Genomic DNA, 21,865 nt, shown 5'->3' with positions numbered 1-21,865 from the left:
TTCGCATGTCTTATATTTCTGAAGTACACTCAAAAGGCTCGAGTGGACGTGTGTAATCTCATCCGCATGTGATCGCAAGCCACCGACTTCACCAGACTTCACCTCCCCCAAATGTTGCCCATCTTCAGACTCCACTTCCGGGCTGCTGCAGTATCTCCATATCTTAGGTGTGGCTTGCCCACTTTCATAATGCTACCTGCTGAAGGTCGGCCTTCTTGGCATCGTCAACCACGTTCATGGCAGAGTTCACGGCTCACAACGATGGTGGAGGCAGCCCAATATCGCCGTAATATCTAGAAGACTAAGCACTGCTGTTGAAGAACCCGAGGCGCCACCGAAGAAGGTTGCAATATTCTGGGATTACGGTGAGCATTTCTTGGCTCGAAGTAGCGACGTTTGATTCAGGAGCGTGAACTATGTTCAGAGAATTGTGCGCTGCCATCAGGCAAGGACGGTCCTTCCATAGTGCATGCACTAAGCCGCTATGCAAAAAGCCACGGAAATGTGACGACGTTCCGCGCGTACCTCGATCGTATGGCAGCATCTACTGAACAGAGGGCAATGCTACGTCGATGCGGCGTCACGATCTGCGATTGTCCACACGATGGTGACAAAGATGTTGCCGACAAAGCAATGATAGGTAAAAATACAACCAGCTATATGCACCTACGTGTGCAGCGCCTTACCTATGATGTTTTCAGTGGATATGTTTCAGTGGGCCCTAGGCCAGCCGGCTCCCAGCACCATTATTCTCATCTCAGGGGACAAGGACTTCGCATATGCGGTATCTACCCTGTCGCTCCGTCAGTACACCATGATTGTCATTGCTCCTAAATTCGCGCACGACACGCTCAGGGTGGTGCAGACCGCTGCTCTTCTCCCCTGGGCGGATGCATTCTTGCCTGAGGTGACACTCTCATGTCATTTGCGCGTCTTTCTCGAGTTGAAGTTCTTCATTTACACAGCTAGCCCCCAAAATTGTTCCGAAAGCGTCGCAGATTCATGCAGCTGCTTCGAATCTTCCCAGTTCTGAAGAGGTCAGTTTGTCCCGGACATAGTCGAAATTTGCTTGTGCGCTGAACAGTTCAATCTATTTCACTGCCCAAGTTGTCAGAATGGCCTTCTACATTTAGAGTCGTTGCCGCATCCGAAGAAGAGCAAGTGACTAATACGCATGCGAAATCAGGCGAATCAGACTTGGGGTCAGCCCACCATACTCTTCTGTCAGTGGCTATCGTCCTGATGCATCTCTTCCCAGCGAAAGCGAACCTACAACGGTTAGACCCGAAGGTGCAGAAATGTCGATCTTTTCTCCTCGAAACATATTAAGCGTATCTTCATACAGGATTAGCAGATATTGCTGAAATGCTTGCCGAACCCGAACCCGAACCCGAACCTCCAGAATATGCGCGCGTTTTTCAGCCGATGGTAGAGACGCTGAGATCACGGCTGCAGCAAGGGAGCGAGTACATACTATACACGCAGCTGGCGTCACAACTTGCCTCAGAGGTTCCATGGATCTACAAAGAAATCGGCCACTCAAGCTTCAAGAAATACGTTCTATTAGCGCATGAAGCTGAAATCATACAGTACGAGGATGAGAACAAGCTTCTACCAAAGCGTATGGTCGGCCTGCATCCTCGACTACGTTGATCGCCCGGGCATGTCTCTTGTATAAGATTAATGGCAATAGCTGATGTATTAACTTTCAAGCCCAGTATGAGCAGGACAGAGACAAGCCCGCGTGAACATGCATATCCAGATTAGGGTACGGCTCATGGTTGGTGTTTTAAGCCATTCGACGCAGGGGAACTGGAGCATCAGGAATAGCACTCGACCAGTCATCATGACTGTATATGCGACTACATCTACGTTAGCGCACCATCTACCTATACTCGCCAATCAAGCGGCCTTGCCGGAATCCTCCTTCAGACTCACGATGCGGTTGAGCACTAAATAATCTCCTTCCCGCCGTGCAGGCTCCGTTCCCTCATCCTCTCCTAGACATGCCAGCCGTGCATCCTTGTCTGCGGCGAAGTAAGCCACACGCAACCCCTGGAACCTGATGCACTCTTTGCCCACGAGCTGCTCGCTGGTCGCCTTGGGTGTGTCATCATCCTCGGTCGTAGCCTGCGCCGTCGCTGCAGCATCCTTCAAAGCCTTCTCCGTGCGCACCTCGCTCTCCTTGATCGCCTCGTTATACGCTCGCTTTGCAAGCAGCCAGAAGCCGACCTCGACCATGGCGCCCTTAACCACCTCCAGACTGTCAGTGTTGATGTCGGCTGTGAAATCGGGTTCTACCGCAGACGGATTGTCGCTCTTGAATAGCTGATAGAAAATCCGAGTCTCGTCCACGCGCACCGGACTGCCCGATGGGGCATGCTCGGCCACCCACTGGATGAACGCCTTCGGCTTCTTCGTTGATCCCTCCTCCATCCGGCAAATGAGCTCTACGACCTGACCTGTGGCGGAATCTGTCTTGTACGAGGTGCATGTGATCGGATTCGGCGCCTGGAAAAGACCCACGGTTTTCCCTGGTGCGAGTCGGAAGTAGTCCTTGGAATCCTGCAGCCGGAAGTCATCCTCATCGATATAAATCGTGCGCGTGAATGGCACTTTTGATGTGCCCAGCTCGGGAACCTTGGGATGCAAGGGTTTCTCCAGCCAGAGGAGATAATCTTCTGGCAGATTCTCGATCGTGATTTTGAGCGGACGGAGCACCATGAGTAACCTCGGCACGGTGCCTTCTAGATACTGTCTGATTGAATGCTCAAAGCGCACAGCTTGGATGTTGGTCGTGGCAGTGGAAACACCGAGTGAGCTGACGAAAGAGAGGATTGCACCTGGCGGCACTCCTCGCCGACGGAGCGCAATGAGCGTGTAGAGGCGCGGATCATCCCAGTCGAGCACATGTTTCTCCTTTACGAGCCGGAGAATCTTGCGTTTCGACATGATGGTGCCAGTGAGGTTCAGGCGGCCGTATTCAGACTGACGAGGCTTGTAGACCTCGAGCGCATCACAGAGCCACTCATATGACTCGCGCGATGCGATGAATTCAGTCGTACATAATGAATGCCTGCAGACGCGATAGGTCAATTGATGTGAGAGGTATTCAAAAGATGTCAGTTAACATACGTGATATTCTCGAAGCTATCGCATAGACAATGCGTGAAGTCATACGTGGGGTAAATCTTCCACTTGTCATGCGTCCGATGATGTGATGCATTGAGCACCCGATACGCGACCAAATCCCACATCATCGTGTTGCCAGATTCAAGATCTTGTTTCATCCGCAGAATCGCCTGGCCAGGCTTATACGCTCCCTCTTTCATCTTCTGGAATGCTGCTAACGAATCCTCGATAGACCGATTACGATGAACACACGCTTTGCGAGGCCCACGTTCGTCTCCTCCACGGTTCGCGTAGATCTCCTCAGCTGCGAGAACAATATCAGCACAGATCATGAAGAGAGAAGGGCCACAACATACCGGTACAATGACAAATGTAGCCTTTATCCCTTTTGATGAGCTCAATGGCAAGCTCGTATAGTCGATCGAAGTAATCGCTTGAGTAAGTAATTTTCCACGGCTCGTAGCCCAACCACCGCACCGTCTCCAGGATGCTCTCAAAATACCGCCCTTCCTCCGCCTCCGGATTTGTATCATCAAAGCGCAGATAGCATCGGCCACCGTGGTATTGAGCATATCCAAAGTTAACGAAGATAGCCTTGGAATGACCGATGTGTAGATATCCGTTGGGTTCGGGAGGGAAACGGGTGTGAACAAGCCCGCCGGTAGCAGCAAGATGCTGTTCGCGAAGACGAGGATGGAGCTGAGGGTTCTCGCCAACTTTATGGAGACGTCCAAGGAAGCCTTCGGCGAATACCGTTTTTGAGGTGGAAGCGGATGCACTTAGCTCACTGGGTTTGATAGCTTTCGTGGCAGTCTCCTTCTTCACTTCCTAGACTAGCCCATAACTAGTCTGCCATCATGGACATGTGATGTACTTACCTTGCCTTTTGGCTTCGACGCTGCTTTGGGTCCAAACTTCTCGGTAAATGCGTGTTCTACAGCATTCTTCAACTCAAGTGCATTTGCCCATCGTAGGTCAGTGCTCTTGAGCCCACTAATCACAGCACCCAAATTGGCCCAGCCAGAGGCGGCACTGGGACTAATGTATTCCGTGACTCGGACGGCGAGGTGTTCAGGCGTGATGGTAAAACCTAAACGAAGCATCAGCATGAGCTAATGAGTACGGCACACAACACATCCACTTCGGATGAAGCTCTGGTACATGTATGACGAGGAAACAGCAGGTCTACATACCCACTCCGCATTCCCTATCGAAGTCGCTGCTATCGATGGGCAATGGATGTGATTCAAGGTATTTCGTGGCAGCTAGTCCCAGCCTCAGTCCATTGGCAACACTTGATCGACGTAGAACGGCTCGTACACACCCGAAACCTGATCAGTGCTCCTTAATCGTCCATCCAAGACGGCCTTAACAGCATATCCACGCTCGCCCTCGTCAAGCTTTGCACCCTGCACGGCAAGACTTGCTAACAGCACGGCTTGCTTATCTTCAAGCTCCTTCTCCACTAAGCCATGGGTCACAATGATCTCTTTGAGTGCCTTCGCGCTTCTAGGGCTCTTGGCCGCCTCTGCAGCCTTCGATTGGGTGAGACCAATAGACTTGAAAAGAGTAATGAGATCGACGGTGTCGGTGGTGTCTACCTCGGCAGGCATGGTGATCACCCCCGTTAGCGAGCTTCTCTCTGGAGGATGGTAGCGTAAACGTGAGCTATGCGCGCGAATGACAGTAATGCAAGTGGGTGTTTCGACTCGGTGCAGGTATTGGAATATTGACTCCCGAGTCAACGATCATGAAAGCGCTAAGCGCTGAGCGCTAGAGCGGTCCGGCCTGGTCCGGCGGACTCCGGATGGGTTGGTGAAGCAAGCTGGCCGCGCCCTCATAAGTTCAAGTTATCTCCCACCTATATGGTCAGCTTGCTATCAGCCTTTCTGAAGAACTGTGCGGATACAAGCTTACAAGACTGCTTATAGATATATGTAATCAGGGTACCATGTTGTGAAGCTATTTACTTAGTGTTCTGAAGGCAGCCGTCTGAAACCAAACTTGAGCCGGACTCGGAGCATGGCAAGGCTTAAGGTGGCAATCTGACAATGACTATCTTAAGGCAATGGCTTGGCTGTCTTGAAGACCACTCTGTGATAACAAGAGCCTGAGTGAAAGTCTATAACCTCAGTGGCTGATGATCTTCGCCACTCATGTTATGGTTCCGTGGCCGTGGCCTGACTGGACTCGGAGCGATCCGCGCGTGTGACGAGTGCACGTGCCTCGGACCATCACGTCGTCACAGTCAAACGCGTCGCGTAACGCGCCACGGTTGAACTTGTTCCTCTCGTACCCCCACTGTGACTTGACTTCATCCTCGCGAACGCGCTCGTAGCCCGTATTGCCTTGTTAATCGATACAAATGACGCGTTTAGGACCATTACAGGAGCTTCCACTGGAGAATTTCTTATTCCCTGACGACAACGTGCGTCTTCCGCTCCGTCGACCGCACAAGCGGCCTCTTTCCCCCGGTGGCCCATCGCCTCGCACACCTGCCAAACGACGCGTCGTCAACTTCGATACGACCCGTTCTCCAGTCAAGATGGACAGCCCACCCTCCGCATCCTATGGCGGCAGCAGGTTCGCTCCCATGTACTTCAGTGCGTTGCTGTCGGGCCCGGACAGTCCCGCGAGGAGATTGGACTTCAGCACGCCCAAAGCTAGCCGCCTCAGTACAGTGCTTACAGATGAGATGGACACCCCCAAGGCGAGCGCGTCTGTCGCATCTTCTACGCTCGCACCTTCCCCGACTCTCCTGGATCCGAACCAGTATAGGGCCAAACCGTCGCTTCAAATGACAGTCCAACGCGACAACACGGTTGACGGTTGTTCAAATGGATACGTAGCTGTTTTATCGTCGCCTACGCCTCAACCTCGTGCGATCCCTCGCCGGCTTATTCCTCCCGACCCTCAGTCTATACACTATCCAGGATTCGTTGTCTATCAAGACCCATACGAGGAGGCGCCGAGCTCTGCAGCAGATCGTGGGAACGAGAAGGGAGATGACTGCCCCACATCTGTGGCGGCAAAGCTAGAGAAGGAGGCTGACAAAGAGAACCACGGGCCTCGAAAGAAAGCGCACAAATCGACTGCAGTACCTGCCGTCCCTGGTGCTGCAGCGTGGGCGAAGGCTGGGTTGGTGCCTCCTGCAGTGCACCTGGAGGAACCAGGCGAGATGGCGAAATCGACCCTTCTCACTCCCCGTATGAAGGGCATCTCTCTACGCTCGGGTGGTGGAGATGAGCCGCTCGCACCTACGCGGAGGAGTCAAAGGCTCATTGAGCAGAATCACACCTCCTTGCTGAAAGCTAGTGCTAGCAGGGCGTCACTCAGCAAAGAAGAGAGGAAGGCGAGGAGAAAAGCTATGGAAAACGAAGCTGAGAACGGTGTGGATGGTTTTATCTTTTAACCCCATCGCTACGTGACATAGTCTGCCGCTACGGACTGCCCTAACATATCTACCGAATCTCTGCGCCATATATTCACGCTATCTAGCCGCTATCTAGTCTCATACTGCTGCGGTCTAGTCCCATACTGCTTCATCCTATCCGATCACATAGGATTGTGCATTGCCACTCGTTCGCTTCTGATTTCATCTATCCTGTTTGCTCTCACGTACCGTATTGCTTAAACATGTCATGACTATATCAACAAAGTACGTACGGAAGAAATGATATTTTACTTGCAAACATATGAGCATTCGCTATCCGCCTTGATGCCGCATGTATAATTTAAGTTGAATGGTCCGACGTGACGCTATATATATATATGGCTGACGCCCCGCCTTTGTAGACGTGTCGTAAACAATCACGTGTGCGCGTGGCGTACTGTAGGCGAGCATTAATTTGGCATTAATCGCTGTTGTCGCGCGACGCCATCTACCAGCATGCTGCCGAACGCCTCATTTCTATACGCTCTATTTCTTCTGATTCCTTCAGTATGCTCCCAGTTCAATTTCTTTGAACATATGTTCGGTCATCCAGGTCATCAGCAACAACAGCAGCGACAGACTGGAGCTTCGGGTGCTGGGCAATGGGTGGCACGCTCGGATAGTGGTGCGCATTGTGACAAGGCTACATTGATTCAAAGGTTGTTCTCACGGAGTGCATCACAACAGTGTCTTGCTCTCAGTATCTCTGTCCAGACACCCTCGTCTGCGTGCCGAATCCATCGGAATGCCCTTGTCCTGATGTACAAGATATTAAATGCTTGATACCCGATTCCGAGGACAAAGAAAGCTCAACCGTACTTTGTGTGCGCGGGCCGAATGAATGTGCGGAGGTTGAGCGATTGTCAAGGAAGCTTGCGTGAGACGGGGAGTGTAGTGTGGCTAAACAGAGCGAACTCTCGATGTGCGCGACTTTGCAGTCCTGTGTGCAATCGACTTATTGATTATTGATCAATTTTGCACAACGCTAGTGGTGGCGCATCGGAGCGGAAGAACTTCTGGTCAATGTCACTGCCATGAGCACCGGCAGGGTAGCATGGAGAGTCAGTGGTTACATTGGGTGTACTCATTCGTTGCCCATGGAGCCTTGCAGATTACTCTTCCATCATGTTATACCATACCATGGCGTGGTCACCGTGCAGAATGGGGAGAAACGTGCCTCGCGAATGGCGCTCAACCAAGTATTTCATGACGGCCTTGAACCTCAGCGTCTGAACAGGTACGTAACCTAGTCACCAGACCCCTGCCGATAATATCACGACGGTCATCTATGAACTTTATTTATGATGCTATCTGCTCCGCCGAATGTCGTGCTGAACCGTTTAGGCCTTCCATGCATGATTGTGGCAAGTCTGGATGGCAATACCCGCGTGATATCGTGAAATTTAAATAAAATCGCCGATTCATTTTCTCCTCCCGGCCATGTTCTGAGACGATGCTTGTCCATCCTTCGGTGATCCATCTAGGCTAAATGCAGCTATGTTTGCCCTCATGTCGAGCATTTCAACATACTTTGACGTTAACATTGTAGAAAACCGTGGCTCACAGTTCCGGTTAAGCATTTAGAGCTGTTCTCCAGCGTCCCGTCCGAAGTTGTTCATTGTCTCCTCAAGTAACGCACAATCTCAAGTTCTGCCGGTGCTGTCGCCGGATCGCCCGGGCACCAGGTTGTGGTGTCCGGTCATCATTTTACGTTTCATTTACCTGTCTAATTACGACGTTTAGCATGCTGCCCTGATGTGGCAGACGATATATGGTATAGTGCCTGCAGAGCGCCTGAGACAACGCTACCCAAACTGTTGGGCCCGGCGGACATTCGAGCCTTTTTGTTCTCATGCTCCGACACAACTTGATTGGATTAGGCCGCGCGACCCATTATCGGGCGACGGGGCACACTATAACGTATTTAACTCACCAGTGAGCTAAACATGATTTATGATACTTTTTGACGTGTTGGTCTTATCCGCTGCAATATGCTATGTGCTGCCAAAGGGAAAGACAAGGCGGCCAGGTTCGTTCCAGAGATAACTAGCCACTGATAAAGCCAGCTGTTCGCCGGGAGGGTGTTCCGAAGTCGACGTCTTCTTACATTCAACGGTAAATATACTCGGCCATCCGAGGGTCATTCGCAAAGGTCGATGAATGACAAGCTGCGTGATTATGGGCCGTCGTTACCGTCCGTGGCAATCGCGATTATGCTGGTTTTCACGAGATCGCACAGAAGGTCAAGATTGAGAGAGCGCCTAATTCAAGACGGATATCCAAGTAGTATCTATGTGTGATCGTCGTGCGGTGGGCTCCGAATTTACCAGTGGTTTCTCGAAGACGACCGCTCGGATGCAAGTCTGTACCTGAGTGATGACATCCAAACGGTCGTAGTTGATAACGCATGAGACTCTCGGGCAACGTGTACTTCACGCTGACTAGCAGTACGTCATTGTGATCCTACTAGTACATATTGAACGACTCGGATGAAATGTGCAAATCGTACTGGGAGATACCGGTGAACGCTTCAGACGCAGGCATGCCGGACTTCAGACATGAGATTGAGCGGACTTTGCCTTAAACGTTAACATCAGGCTAGCTTCCATATCAATACAGTTTACACAATTTCAAAGCATTGTTCAACAGACGATCAATGATACCTACTTCAACATGCTTCTAAAACGTTGTGGTTCTTGGAAGAAGTATGATCAATGATTCTTGGCAGCATTCAGACCCATGTTTGGCATGATCCGTCACATTCGGTGTCTATTTTTTCCTTGCATGGTCGGAAGGTGGTGGTGATGAACTCGAAGATTCTTTTCCTGCCGTGGGGTTACGTGACGAAGCGAATAAATTACTCGTGGGGGAGATGGAACATTCTGGGACAATCTGTGTTTGAGCACGTTCGATAAAATATGCGAAAGGCGGTTCCCCGTGCCTCGCTACTCGGGCCCTGCAGCAGGCTGAGCACAACGCCGCGCAGTTCCAAGCCGTGTTCACGCTGCATCTGCCACACCTGCCTTTTCCGGGTTGAAACTCCGCTGGTGGTTTATGTTACCCTGTTGGTCCACGCCACTTGATGACACTTGGGGGTGTCAGCGCCCGCACGCCCAAGTCCGAATGAGCCACGACTCAGAGACATTTTCGAGAAAGACAGGTTTTATGAGGAGGGATTGTAAATATATATATTACATGCGTGTACAGCGATGAGCGGGTAAGGAAGAAGTGTTCGAATGTTTTAGAAGTAGATAAAGTCAGATTTGCACGTTCCCGGCTACACCGAACCGCAATATGGAAAGCGACTATCGGCAGCGAAAGCGGGAGGGACGCTGGCGCGGGGACCGGCACTCTTTGGATGGAAGAGGGGCGCAATCAATAGCAACGTGCATGCGGGTGAGAAGTCGGCCTCGCGCACAGAAAACAAGTCGTAGGCGTGACAGACGGCCTAGCAACAGACAACGCAAACAACGCAAAGTTTACGAAGCGGCGACACGATGGCGGCGGGAGAGAGCGCACGACGATCAGGGGAAAGCAGAAGCGAAGACAAAACAGCTCAGCCACAGGCGTGGGAACGGTTGACGCTTATGTAAGAGCTGGCTGTGACGATACAACCCGAACGACTGGGTCATTCGAGGTCATTCGGAATCTCTCAAAACCACGGTCATATTAATGGCACTCGCTCGTCCAACTGTATGCACCTCCTCGCTGCTCTGCTGACACGACATGTGGCTAATCGCCATGTTCGCAGACCAAACTGCCTCCCGGAGCGAACCGTATTCTATTCGTGAAGAATCTGAACTATCAGATCACTGGGGATGACTTGTACGACCTCTTCGGCCGTTATGGCAGTATACGTCAGATTCGGATAGGCAGTGAACAGAAAACCCGTGGAACAGCGTTCGTCGTCTTTGACGACGTCATGGATGTGCGTATTGTCCAGTATTGCTAGACCTTGTTCTCATGATTGGTTGTTCTCCTTGATACAGGCGAAAAATGCATTGGATCACCTCAACGGATTCCATTTGCAAGAACGCTATATTGTGGTCCTTTACCATATGCCCGCGAAGCAAGATGCTGCCGCGGCAAAAGCGGACTTGGCTCGTCGCGAAGAGGAGTTGGCTCAGTTAAAGAAGAAACACGACATCAACGACGAAGATTGAATGTATGTTCTTGTCTTTCTGCGGGCTTCGTACATCGTGATGACGGCATTTAGATGTTTGGCCCTCGTCATTACGCTTCTTGCCCACTTGTATCACTGTAGGATTTATCGGAACTGTAACATGCTGACCCGTCAATTCATGCCGCTTCTATAACGCAATCGACTCTAGCCGTCACTAAGGCGTCTGTGGCCATGAGACCGAAAGAGCCGCCGTTAATGAATCGGGAATTTGGGCCGCAGTCATCTATTGAACGTGCTTAAATGTGAGATGATAATTTCATTTCAAGTTGATCGGAGCTGATGACTGAGATTTGGCTTAGCTGCTCTCCACGAGCCGATGACCATATACATTGTAGTAGTTTCAAGAAAGAGTGCAGATTCATTACATTGTCGATAACTACGAGCTTCTATCAGCGGCCGAGTAACTCTTCTCCTCACACGGTTCGATGACCTGCCGCAATGCAGTTCGGACAAACGCTGTCAATGTGGCGGGCTAGTAGCCTGGTCAATGTGCGTATCGCTCAAAATCTGTCCTAACTCACAAAATTGTTCAGGGTACTGGTGACTTATTGGATGTTCAGTGCCTTGCTGTTGTCATCGTGAAAGCAGACTTACAATTGCCAGCAAGTGATCTTACAATCAGGGCAGACTTGCGGATGGTTTGGACTAAACTTGCATCTCGAGTCTATGCATTTGATCTGAAAACAGACAGTCAGCGAACAAGTCCGGGAGCACGTAAAGGTGTTTGCTGACGTACCTCCTCATCGGGCTTATCGAGTGGTAGGATATGCATTTTTGAGATATTTTTGCTGATAAATTCATGGACATACCAAGGTGATGCCATGTCCGCATCTGTGTGTTGAATGTCTCAGGTAGGTGTTCGATAGCATATAGAGGCCACCAACCTGTAGAAGTTTCTGACCCTATATTCCACCGTTAGCCTCGACACAACAAATGAGCAAAATTGCTCACTGTCTGAAGAGGCACATGATGGCTGTTGGCTGCTAGAAGACCTCAGGCGTGATGTCGAATACGTTGGATGAAGTTCTGCTTTGTTTCACGGTCGTCCGTTCTCTTTTATACGCGAAAGAGTGGCGCTTTCGTCAGCGCGATCTACAGGCTACTCCATCGCATGGATCTGCATGGCCATTTCCGTAGCGCACCCGGCATGCAGGCGCGCGATCCCTCCTTCGCAATATGCAATTGCATCGAGGGATCGGCTCAGCCATCAAATTCAATGTTGTTCGCGCTAGACCTCCGCCGGGGTTGCTGGGGGACGCACCCCTGATGAAGATCACATTCTTCTAAGGCAGCTGCTCGGAACTTTGCCACAGGCGGCTTTCGTCGTCTTTTCTGATTGTGTCATGCAAGCAAAAGGCACGATCTATCGGATTCGCTCGATACGGAGTTCTTATCATTGCTGTGTGGCGAATGACAATGACATTTGCGTGATACGACCATACGAGTCCCTTGACTTCCGCTGCGAGACCTGGCGATTCCCGCCCAATTCCGTGCGGATAGGACAGGTATTCTGTTGTGGCGTCGATGGCCAGTCTTGGTTACATTGCTGCGATTGCTAACCTCCAACATGCGTGCGTTGTGGGAAATTATTCACCAGCCGGACTCGACAAGGCTTATTAAATCTGAGCCAGTCCTATCACTCACAGTGCCTGTTGTTCATGCAAAAGCAACGGCACTCTAGTGGAGGCAGACTGCGAGTTCTATGCTAATAGCCGATCGCTTAGAATGGCCCTCCAGATTCCCGAAAATATTAATCCAGCAGATGCATAGCGATCAATCACATGTCGTACACTACTTTCAATGCCCGCTACTCACACAATTGCAGCCGCGACCTCTGCACGGGCCTGAATGGTCACGTCCGCAGGCATTACGATATCGAACACGCCAGTGCCTGTCAGATTCAGCCTTCCCATCACGATATTGCTGGACGGCGTGGTCAGGTCATCGAAGTCGCCGTGAAGCGTGGCATCGGACAGGAACTCCGCCGTAGTTTCGAATGACGCCTTGAGCAGAGGTGAGGGATTTGTCGATATGCCTCTCCGATTGAAAGGCTTGTATCCACCCTCAAAGGTCTGCAACATCGCATGAGAACAACAGCTGCTTCGCATGTGGCAGGCGCTTACCATATAATCAGCGATTAACTCGAGATGACGGCTGTCAACATCAATCTTGTAGACGGCAAACACGCCCCCGATTTCCCGCAGTATCGTTGCCCGTGCAGCTTCTACGCCATATGCGCAGAGAATCGCATATATATCATTAGAATAAATGCCGTTTTCGTCAATCATGTTGTCAACATCGCTGCATGCGAACTGCCATAGGCCGGGGATATTTGATCCGTTTGTGGTTAGCTGCGGGGGAGGAGTGAGAATCGGTGGAGCAAGATGCAGTCAGAGATATGACAGACAGTATAGACAGGTCGACCGTTTTGATCGTCTTCTTTGCTCTTGAAACAATCGGTGATACCCGGGATCTGACGTATGACGGTCTTCACGCACGCCCTTTCTACTATACCTACTACCAGAAGTTTCGGCATGGCAGAGTCGAACTTGAACGGAAGTCAGTGTCATGGTCAAAGAAGAAGGAAGATGACACTGACCTCAAGGCCGATCTTACAGCCGGAATCGCTGAAGGTGAACGAAGTTGCTTGGGGCAAATTCTCCATAAACAGCTCCTCGATCTTCGCGACTTCGGCCACAAGGCCGTTGCGCGACTGCGACTCCTCACCCCGAATGTCATCCATCCCATCCTCTGAAGCAGGTGATGCATAAGCGGCTTCGATATCTGCATCATCGTATTCGCCCAATACGCTTGCGACATCGTAATCCTCTTCGTCATCATCGTAGGTCGCCTGTTCGCTCATTTGGCGCTGACGCTTCACCGCCGCAGCATCACCATCTCCGACCTCACTCACTTCATCGTCATCTTTCCCTGCTTGTTCGTCATCATCGTTTCCACCTTCCTTGCCGGTATCGGCCACTGCGGCACGTTCGCGTACTACCTTGCCCTTGCCTAGCTCTTTCATCTGACTCTTCACGTCAGCATCGAGCTTCTTCAGCTCCAGCTGCAGCTCTTTCCTGAGAAGCAAGGGGAAGTTGGCACCGAAGACAGTGAGGATTTCCTTAGGCTTCACATCGTACTCTGATCGGTATTCTGCTTCAGGATAGAACACAAGCTCGATCGTAAACTTCTTGCTCCTCCCTCTGCCATTGACGATAAGTTGTTCTGTGACAATGACCTTGTCAACGACATGCGACAGCGCCAACCGAGTAGCCTTCTTGCAGAAGGCATCGATGTCCGACTCTGGCACACTTTCACGGACTTTCATGGTCATCGAAGGCGTCTTGGGCTTAGTAGATGCCGTCATAACAATTTCACGCAACCGCGGAATACCGAGAGTAACATTTGCAGCACCGTGACCTGCATGCATGTGAGTACGCAGCTAAGGGAGTCGCACGGAGTGCACACCTGCGAAGTGGAACGTGTTCAACGTCATTTGAGTTGACGGCTCGCCAATACTATAGGGCTCATTAGTGCTGAACGGTGCAGACAAAGGCGAGCGCTGCTACTGACCCCTGAGAGGCAAGCAGTCCCACAGCTTCTCCAGGTTCCACCAGACTGCGCATGTACTTGATGTCCATGAGCAACTTGAACTGCTTTGACGAGAAAAGCGGCGTGCGCCGCTGAATGGGCAGCTCGTCTTCCTGCCCTTTCCTCCGCAGCAGCCTATCAGGATTCTTCTTGATGTACTCATCGAGCTTCTCGGCAAACTTCTCGGAAGTACTGCCAAGGTTTCTGTTGGGGTTATATACGGAGAGAGCGGGCTTGTATTTGTCCCGTTTGGAAGGCCTATTTTTATACTTCAGGACCTTCTTCATGTAGTCGCTAGCTCCTTCTACCACGATGCCATGCAGCTCCTTCGGCCTGTAACGATTGACCAACGAGACCATATTTCGGGCCATAAAGTCGAACTGCAGTAGATGTTTCTGTTTCGTTACATCCAGTGCGTCGCCTCCATAGTTGAACTGTAAGACCGAAGAATCGCTTTCCCTGACCGTATTGTCGTAGTGAACGCGCACCCCCTCCAAATGCTTGATAAGACACCTTTGGAGGTAACCAGAACGCGACGTTTTGACGGCAGTGTCAATGAGACCCTCTCGACCAGCCATGCAATGGAAGAAGAACTCCTGGGGCTTCACACCGGTCAAGAACCGACTTGCAACGTATCCACCCGCAATCGCTTTCGTCTCGAATGGCTTGAAAGATGGCAGCGTCTTACCGCTCGTCATGACCGGCACACGGCGACCCTCCAGCTCTTGCTGGCCTAGAGCGCACGATATCTGTTGTGCATTCACGGCACTGCCCTTAGCACCAGAAAGTGTCATGGCCTGCATGTGATTATGGGGGAATTTTCGCAGAAGCCCATCAGGCATACACGCGTCGGCAATGGATTTCGTGAGCTTAGCCATCTTGCCCTTCACCGTCATATCCAATCCGGCCATCTTGCTGTCATCCCGCAGCACGTCTTCGAGTAACGACCGTAGCACCCGGGGCTTATCTTCAGGAGGAACTGTGCTCAGCGCTGGGAAGTTATCGATGGCACCCTCCGTTCCCAACTGCGCCCCATCGCGGATCAGTTCGGCGCGTTTCCTATTACCCTCGGGAGTCAACGCCAAGTCGTCCATCCGACATGTGAACGCGCGGTGCTGCAGGAATTTCGTGAACAGTCGACTGAGGATACCGAGTAGTCTGCCAGCCACATCTGCGCCGTATAGCTCGTAAACAGAATGAACCAGACCGAAGTCTGAAGCACCGAAGGCAGCTTTGTCCAGGACACCACAAAGAAGCTCGCCGTCCATGAAGACGACATCGCCCTCCTGCGAATCTTTGCCCCATAGATAGCCCGGAACCTTCGCCTGAGAGTGAAGGTTCAAACCCTCGAAGTTGCTGGGGGTAATATTCTTGAGGACGGTCGATATCTACAAGCAGTATATACTTAGGCAACCAACAATGGACACGGTAAGCATACAATCTCACGATCTGCTTGCCTGTCCATAAAGCTTTGGGCTTCCATATCGCGGGAGGAAGAGTCTCGATACGCCCACTGTGATATCCAGTCCCCTCCTCAGGACGAAGCGCACCATAGAGCAGCTGGAAGTATTCTTCGCGCGTGAAGAAGGAATCTTGTGCCGTCATCCAGACACCAGCAACGACATGATCCTGGATTAAACCTCGAAGAGGTTTTCCTGATGTCGGCACGAGATACTGGTTGTCAGTGTTGGCAATGAACATAGCTTCAGCTCGGGCGACTTGGTTTTCTGTGGGTTGTTCAAGGAGGATGCATGCGAGACAGAAGGAAAGAACTGACGTGGGAAGTGTACGTTCATCTCTAAAGTTCGGGTCAATGTCAGAATTCAACGCGAGATCCTTGAACCACTTACCATCCCCATCGAAGTCAGCTACAAGACGGCCAGCTCATCAGATGAAGCGTGCAACTCCGATGACGGACAGCTTACCATTATATGAATTACTAGAGATAATCCACGAGTCAGCAGAATGACAATACAACATGCTGCGTGGAACACTGACCAGTTGGCGTAATGCATCCGGATCGTCTTCTCGCCTTGCAGGACGCGAGCCTTATGACACATCATACTGGGCTTGTGCAGCGTCGGCTGACGGTTCACGATCAAGATATCACCATCAAGCAGATGGCGATACACCTTCTTGTTGACCGCCGGAGTACGAGTGTGCAGAGGTGCATGGCTGGTGGATCCGTGATTGCTTTCCTGAGGCGTCAGGAGCTGGTTCGCAATGGCTGTCCGTTGTTCCACGCTCAGCTTGTCCTGAACAATCTGTTGTCAGAGTCTGACAGACATGCAGGATGATCCGTAAGGACATACCAGATACTGAAGTTGTCCGTCTTCAAACTCAACCATGGTCGCGCCAGGATACCCGTGCGGGCCGGTGATTACATACTGCCGCATCTCATGGAAGTTGGCGGGGGTGACCGGTTCAGGGAAAGTGAGCTTGCGAGCGAAGACGGGCGGTATACCGATCTCATTGGGCTCGATGTTCACGTCGGGAGAGATGACTGAACGGGCAGCATAGTTGACACGTTTACCCTGGAAGATATATATACATTTAAATGGCGCTATGGGGACAAAGATGGGGGACATACCATCATGTGCTTGCGAAAAAGACCATCCTTCTTCTCCAGACCTTGCTTCACACCGGCTGGTGGTAATCTTCCTTGACGAGAATGCACTGGATTCTTGCTGCTGTCGATGAAGCTATTGACATCGACTTGTAACTGAACGAGTGCATCCAGGAAATTTTCCAAACCCTTTTTTCGGCCTGCTTCGTCCAAAACCTTTGTAGTCCCAGAGCGCAGACTCTCCGTAAGATCACGCAGGCGATAGGACGTCATCAGGATCTTCCCAAGAAGCTCATTCTGGGAATGTTCAAACAGTGTCTCGCCTATCTTAGCAGGAGGACGAAAACGAGTAGGGCTGACGGGAACGACTTCCAAGAAGAACATATCCGCCGACGCGAGAGACAACTTATCCTTCGTTAGTGGTGCGAAGGAACCGTGACGGCCATACAGAAGAGAGCACATAACAGCCTCATTGGAGAACAATCGCCGCAGGTGAGCACGACACTCCTCCGGAGGCATGACACGTTCGTTGCGTCCTCGAGCCGTCTTAATCTTGCCACTCGCGGACTTTGGGAGCCGAGGTGCGCTGCTGCCTTTTTGTCCCTCTTCCTCCTCATCCGATAAGACATCGTCCCCTAGGGATTCCTCATCTGACCCCATGTCGAATTCCTCGGCGTCATCCATATGTTCATCAACATGTCTTCGGGTTGAATCCTTGTCCCTGTGCTGCTCCATGAGGACAGCTGGTCGCCTTAAGCCTATGTATTTATGCTGTAGCTTCTGCTTCGAAGACAGGTCATACTCGATGACTTTTGTATAGCCTTCTTTGCGAAATGAATGCGCATGCCTGACGTTTTCTCATTGAATCATCGATCAGCCTTTACAAGTTATGATTGTGAACTCACGCTGCACAGCCTGAATTCTGGCATTTCCTGAGCGCTATCGATTTGAGAAACTCGACGACAACTTCTTTCCGGGCCTGATACACAAGACTATCTTTATATGAGTCTCGTTTGCTGCTGGGTGCTGCCGTGAGATGAAGAGCCACGTATGCATCCATCCTCCGCTCAAATTCACTATCGCTTTCCACAGCTTCATCATCTTCCTCAGCGTCTTCGGCCCGTTTTGATTTCTTAGTTTTGACATTGACGTCGTCCAAGGCTTTAGCAGCGACGAGAAGGCCGTGTTCCAATAGACGAAGCTTGGCTATGGATTGGCAAACCTGTAGGAAGGGGGTCGTGTAATTTTAGCATTCACACGAGGTTGTACACGGCGAAGAAACACACCGATTTTCGGTCCAGCTTGAACCTATGGCAGAACATGCAGGTCCCACGAAGCAGACGGTACATATTCGCCATGAATAATGGATGGAAAACGGGCGCGGGCAGCTCTATGTGTCCAAAATGTCCAGGACATGTGAAGTATGTAAGTCGACAAGTGGCGCAGCTGCTCAGAACGTCAGTCTTATCCCGCTAGGGCAAATGCATCCGACATACATGTCCTGTTTGTTACTGGGTCCAAGAGCAGGATCGTAGAGACCCCCGATCGTCGGTCGATTAAGATCATCGAGAAGAACGGGATTGACGAGCTGCTTGACGGAGATGCGTCGAACGTCCTCAGTAGTGAGAAACGAGAAGGAGATACTCGAGACCGTAGAGGGATACGAGCGTGAGATGTTCATGCTGAGCAGTTGTGCAAGAATCAGACCGAAAAGAACCAGAACGTTAACGAGGCGAACGACGCGCGCGGTGGGGACTGAGCAGACCAGAGTCGCCGTTGAGTCGCCGTTCAAAATTTCGAATAGTACGGCCACGTGCCATCACGATCGGCAGTAGCAGCTGTAAGTTCCCCGCGCCCTACCGCCGCAAGAGCAAGCGTCTTTCTTTCTTCGTGCGTGTTGAAGATTGTAGCATCCAGCTGGACAATCGCCAGATGTGCAATATGGCTAAGGCCGACGACGGCGTGAACGAGACTCGTTGTCCAGATACGTGTGTGTGTTCTTTGCAGTGGAGAGGGTTCCCTCATGTCTTTCCCGTCTACTGTCAACTCACAAGAAAAGACCAATACGTTGGTTCTGTCTCTTTTAAGAAAAAGCTCATTGCCTTCTAAATCGTATTTGGTCTCACTTTGAAAACGGTGGTGTCATTGCACAGTCTCGGCATCCGTCTCGCGATGCCGATGCGTTCCAAAATCAACTGTCATCGATATTAGATGAATGGAACTCGTTCAACAGCGGGCTCCGCTCCGACGCTTCCGTCAAACGGTTGGTCAATGGAACGTCCGTCAGGCGGGATCTCCTCTATGAATGTGAGAATTCTGAACAACAAGTACTGTTTATGTAAGTATAACAACGTTCCAGCTCGCGCAGAACAATGTCATAAAGCAGACATCTGCAACCGAACGCAACTGTTACGCCTGAGGTATCACCCTGGCCCTCAACGACTTTGAGAGAAAAGGTTCGTGCCTCCATGCGCGATCACTGAGAGGCAGTGGTCGACAAAGATATCCATCTGTGCGAGCAGCGGCCATTGCAGACTGCCATACGCATCGGGATTCTGCTGCACCAGCGTTGACGCATGAAATGCAAAGCACGCCCATCAAGATATGGCTCACATGCGATGTCGATGGTATCCGGAAGCTATGATAAAGTACTGCGTTTACTGCCTCCTAGTCGTTTCCCTGTCTTGATCTTTTGCGCCTCCCCAACCATCTCGCCTATCAACTTATTGTACGTCTCCGAGTCTTGCTGCAGAGCGTCCCGTGTCTGCAGCAGATACGTCAAGACCGTTGACGTGTTGATCGTTTGCGCCTGGAGATCGGCCAAGTACTTCTCCAGTGCAGAGATAGGTTGCTGTAGCAGTTTATCTAGTTTGGCGTGTATATTCATTATCACCACCTCACATTGGTGGAGAAGTCCATGACAAACCTGGGTTTAGATCAAGCAATTGTGATAGTTTCGTTTCATTGAGCTCTGGACGGGGACCAAGACGTAGCTGCGCGGCTGCAGAGGAAGATGCTGCGATGGCGGTCTGAGGAGTCCCTGGACGTGGTGAACCCGCCGCGGAATTGCACGTTGAAGCATGACTTCGTGGTGCTGGAGCGGTGCGGGGACCAGGTGGAGCAGACATCGGTCTGGTCGTGATTTCGAGTGCAGGGAGCTTTCCATTCGCGCGTGGTAGGACTTCGTCTAGGTTCACCGGAATACCCAGCGATATCAGATGCCGTCTGCGTATCCGTGACCGTGTCCAGTTCACGGGCTGAAACGCCGGCGGCGCAGAGGGTAATAGCAGGTCGAACAGTTTACGACTGGAACAATCTGAGATTTGAGACACATGCAATGCTTGATAATGGCGGAGAGTGTGTACCTCTCGGAGGTGACCAACGTCTGGCTAAGACCAGCAGCCTCACGTATCTCTTTATCCGACATCTGCGACGCGTCAATAGTGACCCATAGAGGGCCAAGTATGTGGTCGACCTGCTCTTGCAAGTCCTGCCTTGATGATGAGGGGTCCAACCGGAGCGGCTGCCAATCAATCCCTGATGGACCGGGTATCCGCACCTCCTCCCCAAATGCAACCTCTTCATCGAACCCAGCGGAGTACTCAACCCCCTGCGGCCCTCCAAAGTCTCCAAAGTCTCCAAAATCATCGTCAACCTCCTCATCTGTTGCAGTAGTCGTCTCCGCTGGAGTATGGAAGTCCTTAAAGTCGTCAAAGCCATCCTCGCTTGAGAGAGTGGGGGTGAACGCGGCCGAGATGGGCTTGATTGCCACTGGCGATGCGGGAGCACCCCAAACCGATGCACCGAGAGATATGTCGTCGTCCATGTAGAGTGGTGCTCAATAGCAGAGGTGGCGAGCTAGCTAGTTGTGTGGGTATGACTAAGAATCTAGTTTTCGGAGGAATTCAAGCGATCGCATCACGCATCTCCAGGTTGCTGCTCTAAGACGCACAGGCGCGCAACGCGTAGTGTCGCGGACTTCGAACTCGACACCCACCACAACTATGTTCCATGAACTCCGCTAAGCCCTCATTTCTGTTTGCATTGCCAGGCTCGAAGAAGCGGAGGACTGCGCGCAAAGTGCACATCCGGCGCCTCTTCGACGTCCTGCAGCTCTGTATCCTGCGCAACGACTTATCACGCGGCCGACGAGCATGGGCGATCCTCCTACAATGCAAAGAAGTTAAATGGAAATCCCTGTGGCAGACGGCCGTTTTCCTGCTTGGAGAGCGAGAGAAGGACGACCTGGAATTCAGCGACGAGATGATAGCATTATTCAGCACCAAGATGCGACAGCATCCGGAACAGGTGCGGTCGCCTGTTGGTTTCTATTTGCTTCGGAACTTACGGAGGGGGGCCAGCGGGAGACCATTCTCAAAGAATTGATCCTGCAGCTCATACAGGCTGGAATGCACAGAGAGGCGCTGGACGAACTCGATCTGTGAGGACGAGCGATGACCCTGCGCATCGTACAGGCACTTATGATCGTTTCAGGTACCTGCCTTCCTTCCCTTATCAAGGTAATCCCGTCCTGCAAACGTACGCTGGGCTCCTGGCCCTGTACCTTGCGCAGCCTCAGACAAATGCTGATGCTCCACAAGAAAGTTCGTCCGAGTGGTGCGACGCTACACGCATCGAAGCTAATTTCATCCATTGCTAGAGCGAGTGTGGAGCAGCGCCCTGTTGCGGGACGCCCAATTTTACTTTGAACGCGCGAAAGCGATCGACCCCAAAAACGCCATCGCGATGGCATTCATCGAGCAGGTGCGCGGCACGCAGATTTTGATGCTAACGTCGACATGTTTATGGCATCCCTAGATGCCGATGATCACACAGCACGGTCAGCAGCACGATACATCGGAGTCAGACTCCGAATCCCAGTCCGACGATGAGGGGATAGAGATCAGTGATATAGATCGTCGCCACAAGCGGGCCCGGACTTAGAATCGCAGAACCTCAT

The 21,865-nt window shown here is 51.5% G+C and overlaps 9 protein-coding genes across 9 annotated transcripts; 6 read left to right on the top strand and 3 right to left on the bottom strand.

Annotated features, from left to right (window-relative positions):
• The first annotated feature begins 49 nt into the window (after window positions 1-49).
• Window positions 50-1,578, top strand: LAESUDRAFT_27202 (DUF537-domain-containing protein). Its single transcript, XM_040901798.1, has 8 exons — window positions 50-167; window positions 244-365; window positions 425-640; window positions 702-907; window positions 966-1,037; window positions 1,108-1,202; window positions 1,259-1,292; window positions 1,346-1,578. Exons 1-8 carry the CDS (start codon window positions 112-114, stop codon window positions 1,349-1,351), a joined length of 807 nt encoding a protein of 268 aa, XP_040770556.1. The 5' UTR covers window positions 50-111; the 3' UTR covers window positions 1,352-1,578.
• On the top strand, window positions 1,258-1,777 carry LAESUDRAFT_27063 (uncharacterized protein). Its single transcript, XM_040901794.1, has one exon. It carries the CDS (start codon window positions 1,366-1,368, stop codon window positions 1,651-1,653), a length of 288 nt encoding a protein of 95 aa, XP_040770555.1. The 5' UTR covers window positions 1,258-1,365; the 3' UTR covers window positions 1,654-1,777.
• LAESUDRAFT_669290 (glutaminyl-tRNA synthetase) lies at window positions 1,573-4,884 on the bottom strand. The gene is made up of 6 exons (XM_040905398.1): window positions 4,457-4,884; window positions 4,326-4,397; window positions 4,011-4,222; window positions 3,489-3,960; window positions 3,136-3,436; window positions 1,573-3,076 (listed from the first exon to the last, which is right to left on the bottom strand). Exons 1-6 carry the CDS (start codon window positions 4,743-4,745, stop codon window positions 1,903-1,905), a joined length of 2,520 nt encoding a protein of 839 aa, XP_040770554.1. The 5' UTR covers window positions 4,746-4,884; the 3' UTR covers window positions 1,573-1,902.
• Window positions 4,885-5,409: 525 nt separating this feature from the next.
• On the top strand, window positions 5,410-6,839 carry LAESUDRAFT_719357 (uncharacterized protein). The gene has a single exon (XM_040907615.1). The coding sequence runs from the start codon at window positions 5,498-5,500 to the stop codon at window positions 6,542-6,544; it is 1,047 nt and encodes a 348-aa protein (XP_040770553.1). The 5' UTR covers window positions 5,410-5,497; the 3' UTR covers window positions 6,545-6,839.
• Window positions 6,840-6,962: 123 nt separating this feature from the next.
• On the top strand, window positions 6,963-7,625 carry LAESUDRAFT_740269 (uncharacterized protein). The gene is made up of 3 exons (XM_040911069.1): window positions 6,963-7,190; window positions 7,253-7,487; window positions 7,555-7,625. Exons 1-2 carry the CDS (start codon window positions 7,022-7,024, stop codon window positions 7,444-7,446), a joined length of 363 nt encoding a protein of 120 aa, XP_040770552.1. The 5' UTR covers window positions 6,963-7,021; the 3' UTR covers window positions 7,447-7,487; window positions 7,555-7,625.
• Window positions 7,626-10,206: 2,581 nt separating this feature from the next.
• Window positions 10,207-11,209, top strand: LAESUDRAFT_669283 (RNA-binding domain-containing protein). Its single transcript, XM_040905397.1, has 5 exons — window positions 10,207-10,258; window positions 10,317-10,493; window positions 10,555-10,730; window positions 10,782-10,990; window positions 11,048-11,209. The coding sequence occupies exons 1-3, from the start codon at window positions 10,238-10,240 to the stop codon at window positions 10,726-10,728; spliced, it is 372 nt and encodes a 123-aa protein (XP_040770551.1). The 5' UTR covers window positions 10,207-10,237; the 3' UTR covers window positions 10,729-10,730; window positions 10,782-10,990; window positions 11,048-11,209.
• Window positions 11,210-12,559: 1,350 nt separating this feature from the next.
• On the bottom strand, window positions 12,560-18,586 carry LAESUDRAFT_638668 (beta and beta-prime subunits of DNA dependent RNA-polymerase; the record flags this gene model as incomplete). The annotated part of the gene is made up of 16 exons (XM_040903482.1): window positions 12,560-12,820; window positions 12,872-13,099; window positions 13,156-13,296; window positions 13,342-14,168; window positions 14,217-14,266; window positions 14,322-15,727; window positions 15,786-16,066; window positions 16,117-16,137; window positions 16,265-16,278; window positions 16,338-16,594; window positions 16,652-16,873; window positions 16,930-17,574; window positions 17,647-17,752; window positions 17,811-18,127; window positions 18,192-18,351; window positions 18,402-18,586. The coding sequence occupies 16 exons, from the start codon at window positions 18,584-18,586 to the stop codon at window positions 12,560-12,562; spliced, it is 5,121 nt and encodes a 1,706-aa protein (XP_040770550.1).
• Window positions 18,587-19,137: 551 nt separating this feature from the next.
• LAESUDRAFT_690144 (uncharacterized protein) lies at window positions 19,138-20,829 on the bottom strand. The gene is made up of 3 exons (XM_040906053.1): window positions 20,271-20,829; window positions 19,832-20,211; window positions 19,138-19,770 (listed from the first exon to the last, which is right to left on the bottom strand). The coding sequence occupies exons 1-3, from the start codon at window positions 20,729-20,731 to the stop codon at window positions 19,544-19,546; spliced, it is 1,068 nt and encodes a 355-aa protein (XP_040770549.1). The 5' UTR covers window positions 20,732-20,829; the 3' UTR covers window positions 19,138-19,543.
• Window positions 20,830-20,916: 87 nt separating this feature from the next.
• LAESUDRAFT_639698 (uncharacterized protein) lies at window positions 20,917-21,849 on the top strand (the record flags this gene model as incomplete). Its single annotated transcript, XM_040903556.1, has 5 exons — window positions 20,917-21,213; window positions 21,267-21,346; window positions 21,400-21,513; window positions 21,582-21,669; window positions 21,724-21,849. 5 exons carry the CDS (start codon window positions 20,917-20,919, stop codon window positions 21,847-21,849), a joined length of 705 nt encoding a protein of 234 aa, XP_040770548.1.
• Between the last annotated feature and the right edge of the window lie 16 nt (window positions 21,850-21,865).

This window comes from Laetiporus sulphureus (genome assembly GCF_001632365.1).
Source record: "Laetiporus sulphureus 93-53 unplaced genomic scaffold LAESUscaffold_1, whole genome shotgun sequence".
Taxonomy (NCBI): Eukaryota; Fungi; Basidiomycota; class Agaricomycetes; order Polyporales; family Laetiporaceae; genus Laetiporus; species Laetiporus sulphureus.
This window is presented reverse-complemented; position numbering and strand designations above follow the sequence as displayed.

Excerpts from the sequence above, each read along its gene's own strand:
- LAESUDRAFT_27202 (XM_040901798.1), top strand. The coding sequence starts at position 112 with ATGTTGCCCATCTTCAGACTCCACTTCCGGGCTGCTGCAGTATCTCCA. Across the intron at positions 168-243 it reads GCAGTATCTCCATATCTTAG|AGTTCACGGCTCACAACGAT; the intron begins GTGTGGCTTGCC and ends CGTTCATGGCAG. Across the intron at positions 641-701 it reads TGCCGACAAAGCAATGATAG|TGGATATGTTTCAGTGGGCC; the intron begins GTAAAAATACAA and ends TGATGTTTTCAG.
- LAESUDRAFT_690144 (XM_040906053.1), bottom strand. The coding sequence starts at position 20,731 with ATGGACGACGACATATCTCTCGGTGCATCGGTTTGGGGTGCTCCCGCA. Across the intron at positions 20,212-20,270 it reads ACGTTGGTCACCTCCGAGAG|TCGTAAACTGTTCGACCTGC; the intron begins GTACACACTCTC and ends AGATTGTTCCAG. Across the intron at positions 19,771-19,831 it reads ATTGCTTGATCTAAACCCAG|ATAAACTGCTACAGCAACCT; the intron begins GTTTGTCATGGA and ends ACGCCAAACTAG.
- LAESUDRAFT_740269 (XM_040911069.1), top strand. The coding sequence starts at position 7,022 with ATGCTGCCGAACGCCTCATTTCTATACGCTCTATTTCTTCTGATTCCT. Across the intron at positions 7,191-7,252 it reads GGTGGCACGCTCGGATAGTG|TGTCTTGCTCTCAGTATCTC; the intron begins GTGCGCATTGTG and ends GCATCACAACAG.
- LAESUDRAFT_719357 (XM_040907615.1), top strand. The coding sequence starts at position 5,498 with ATGACGCGTTTAGGACCATTACAGGAGCTTCCACTGGAGAATTTCTTA.
- LAESUDRAFT_669290 (XM_040905398.1), bottom strand. The coding sequence starts at position 4,745 with ATGCCTGCCGAGGTAGACACCACCGACACCGTCGATCTCATTACTCTT. Across the intron at positions 3,961-4,010 it reads CGTCGAAGCCAAAAGGCAAG|GAAGTGAAGAAGGAGACTGC; the intron begins GTAAGTACATCA and ends GGGCTAGTCTAG. Across the intron at positions 3,077-3,135 it reads GATAGCTTCGAGAATATCAC|GCATTCATTATGTACGACTG; the intron begins GTATGTTAACTG and ends TCGCGTCTGCAG.
- LAESUDRAFT_669283 (XM_040905397.1), top strand. The coding sequence starts at position 10,238 with ATGGCACTCGCTCGTCCAACT. Across the intron at positions 10,259-10,316 it reads TGGCACTCGCTCGTCCAACT|ACCAAACTGCCTCCCGGAGC; the intron begins GTATGCACCTCC and ends CCATGTTCGCAG. Across the intron at positions 10,494-10,554 it reads TCTTTGACGACGTCATGGAT|GCGAAAAATGCATTGGATCA; the intron begins GTGCGTATTGTC and ends TCCTTGATACAG.
- LAESUDRAFT_27063 (XM_040901794.1), top strand. The coding sequence starts at position 1,366 with ATGCTTGCCGAACCCGAACCCGAACCCGAACCTCCAGAATATGCGCGC.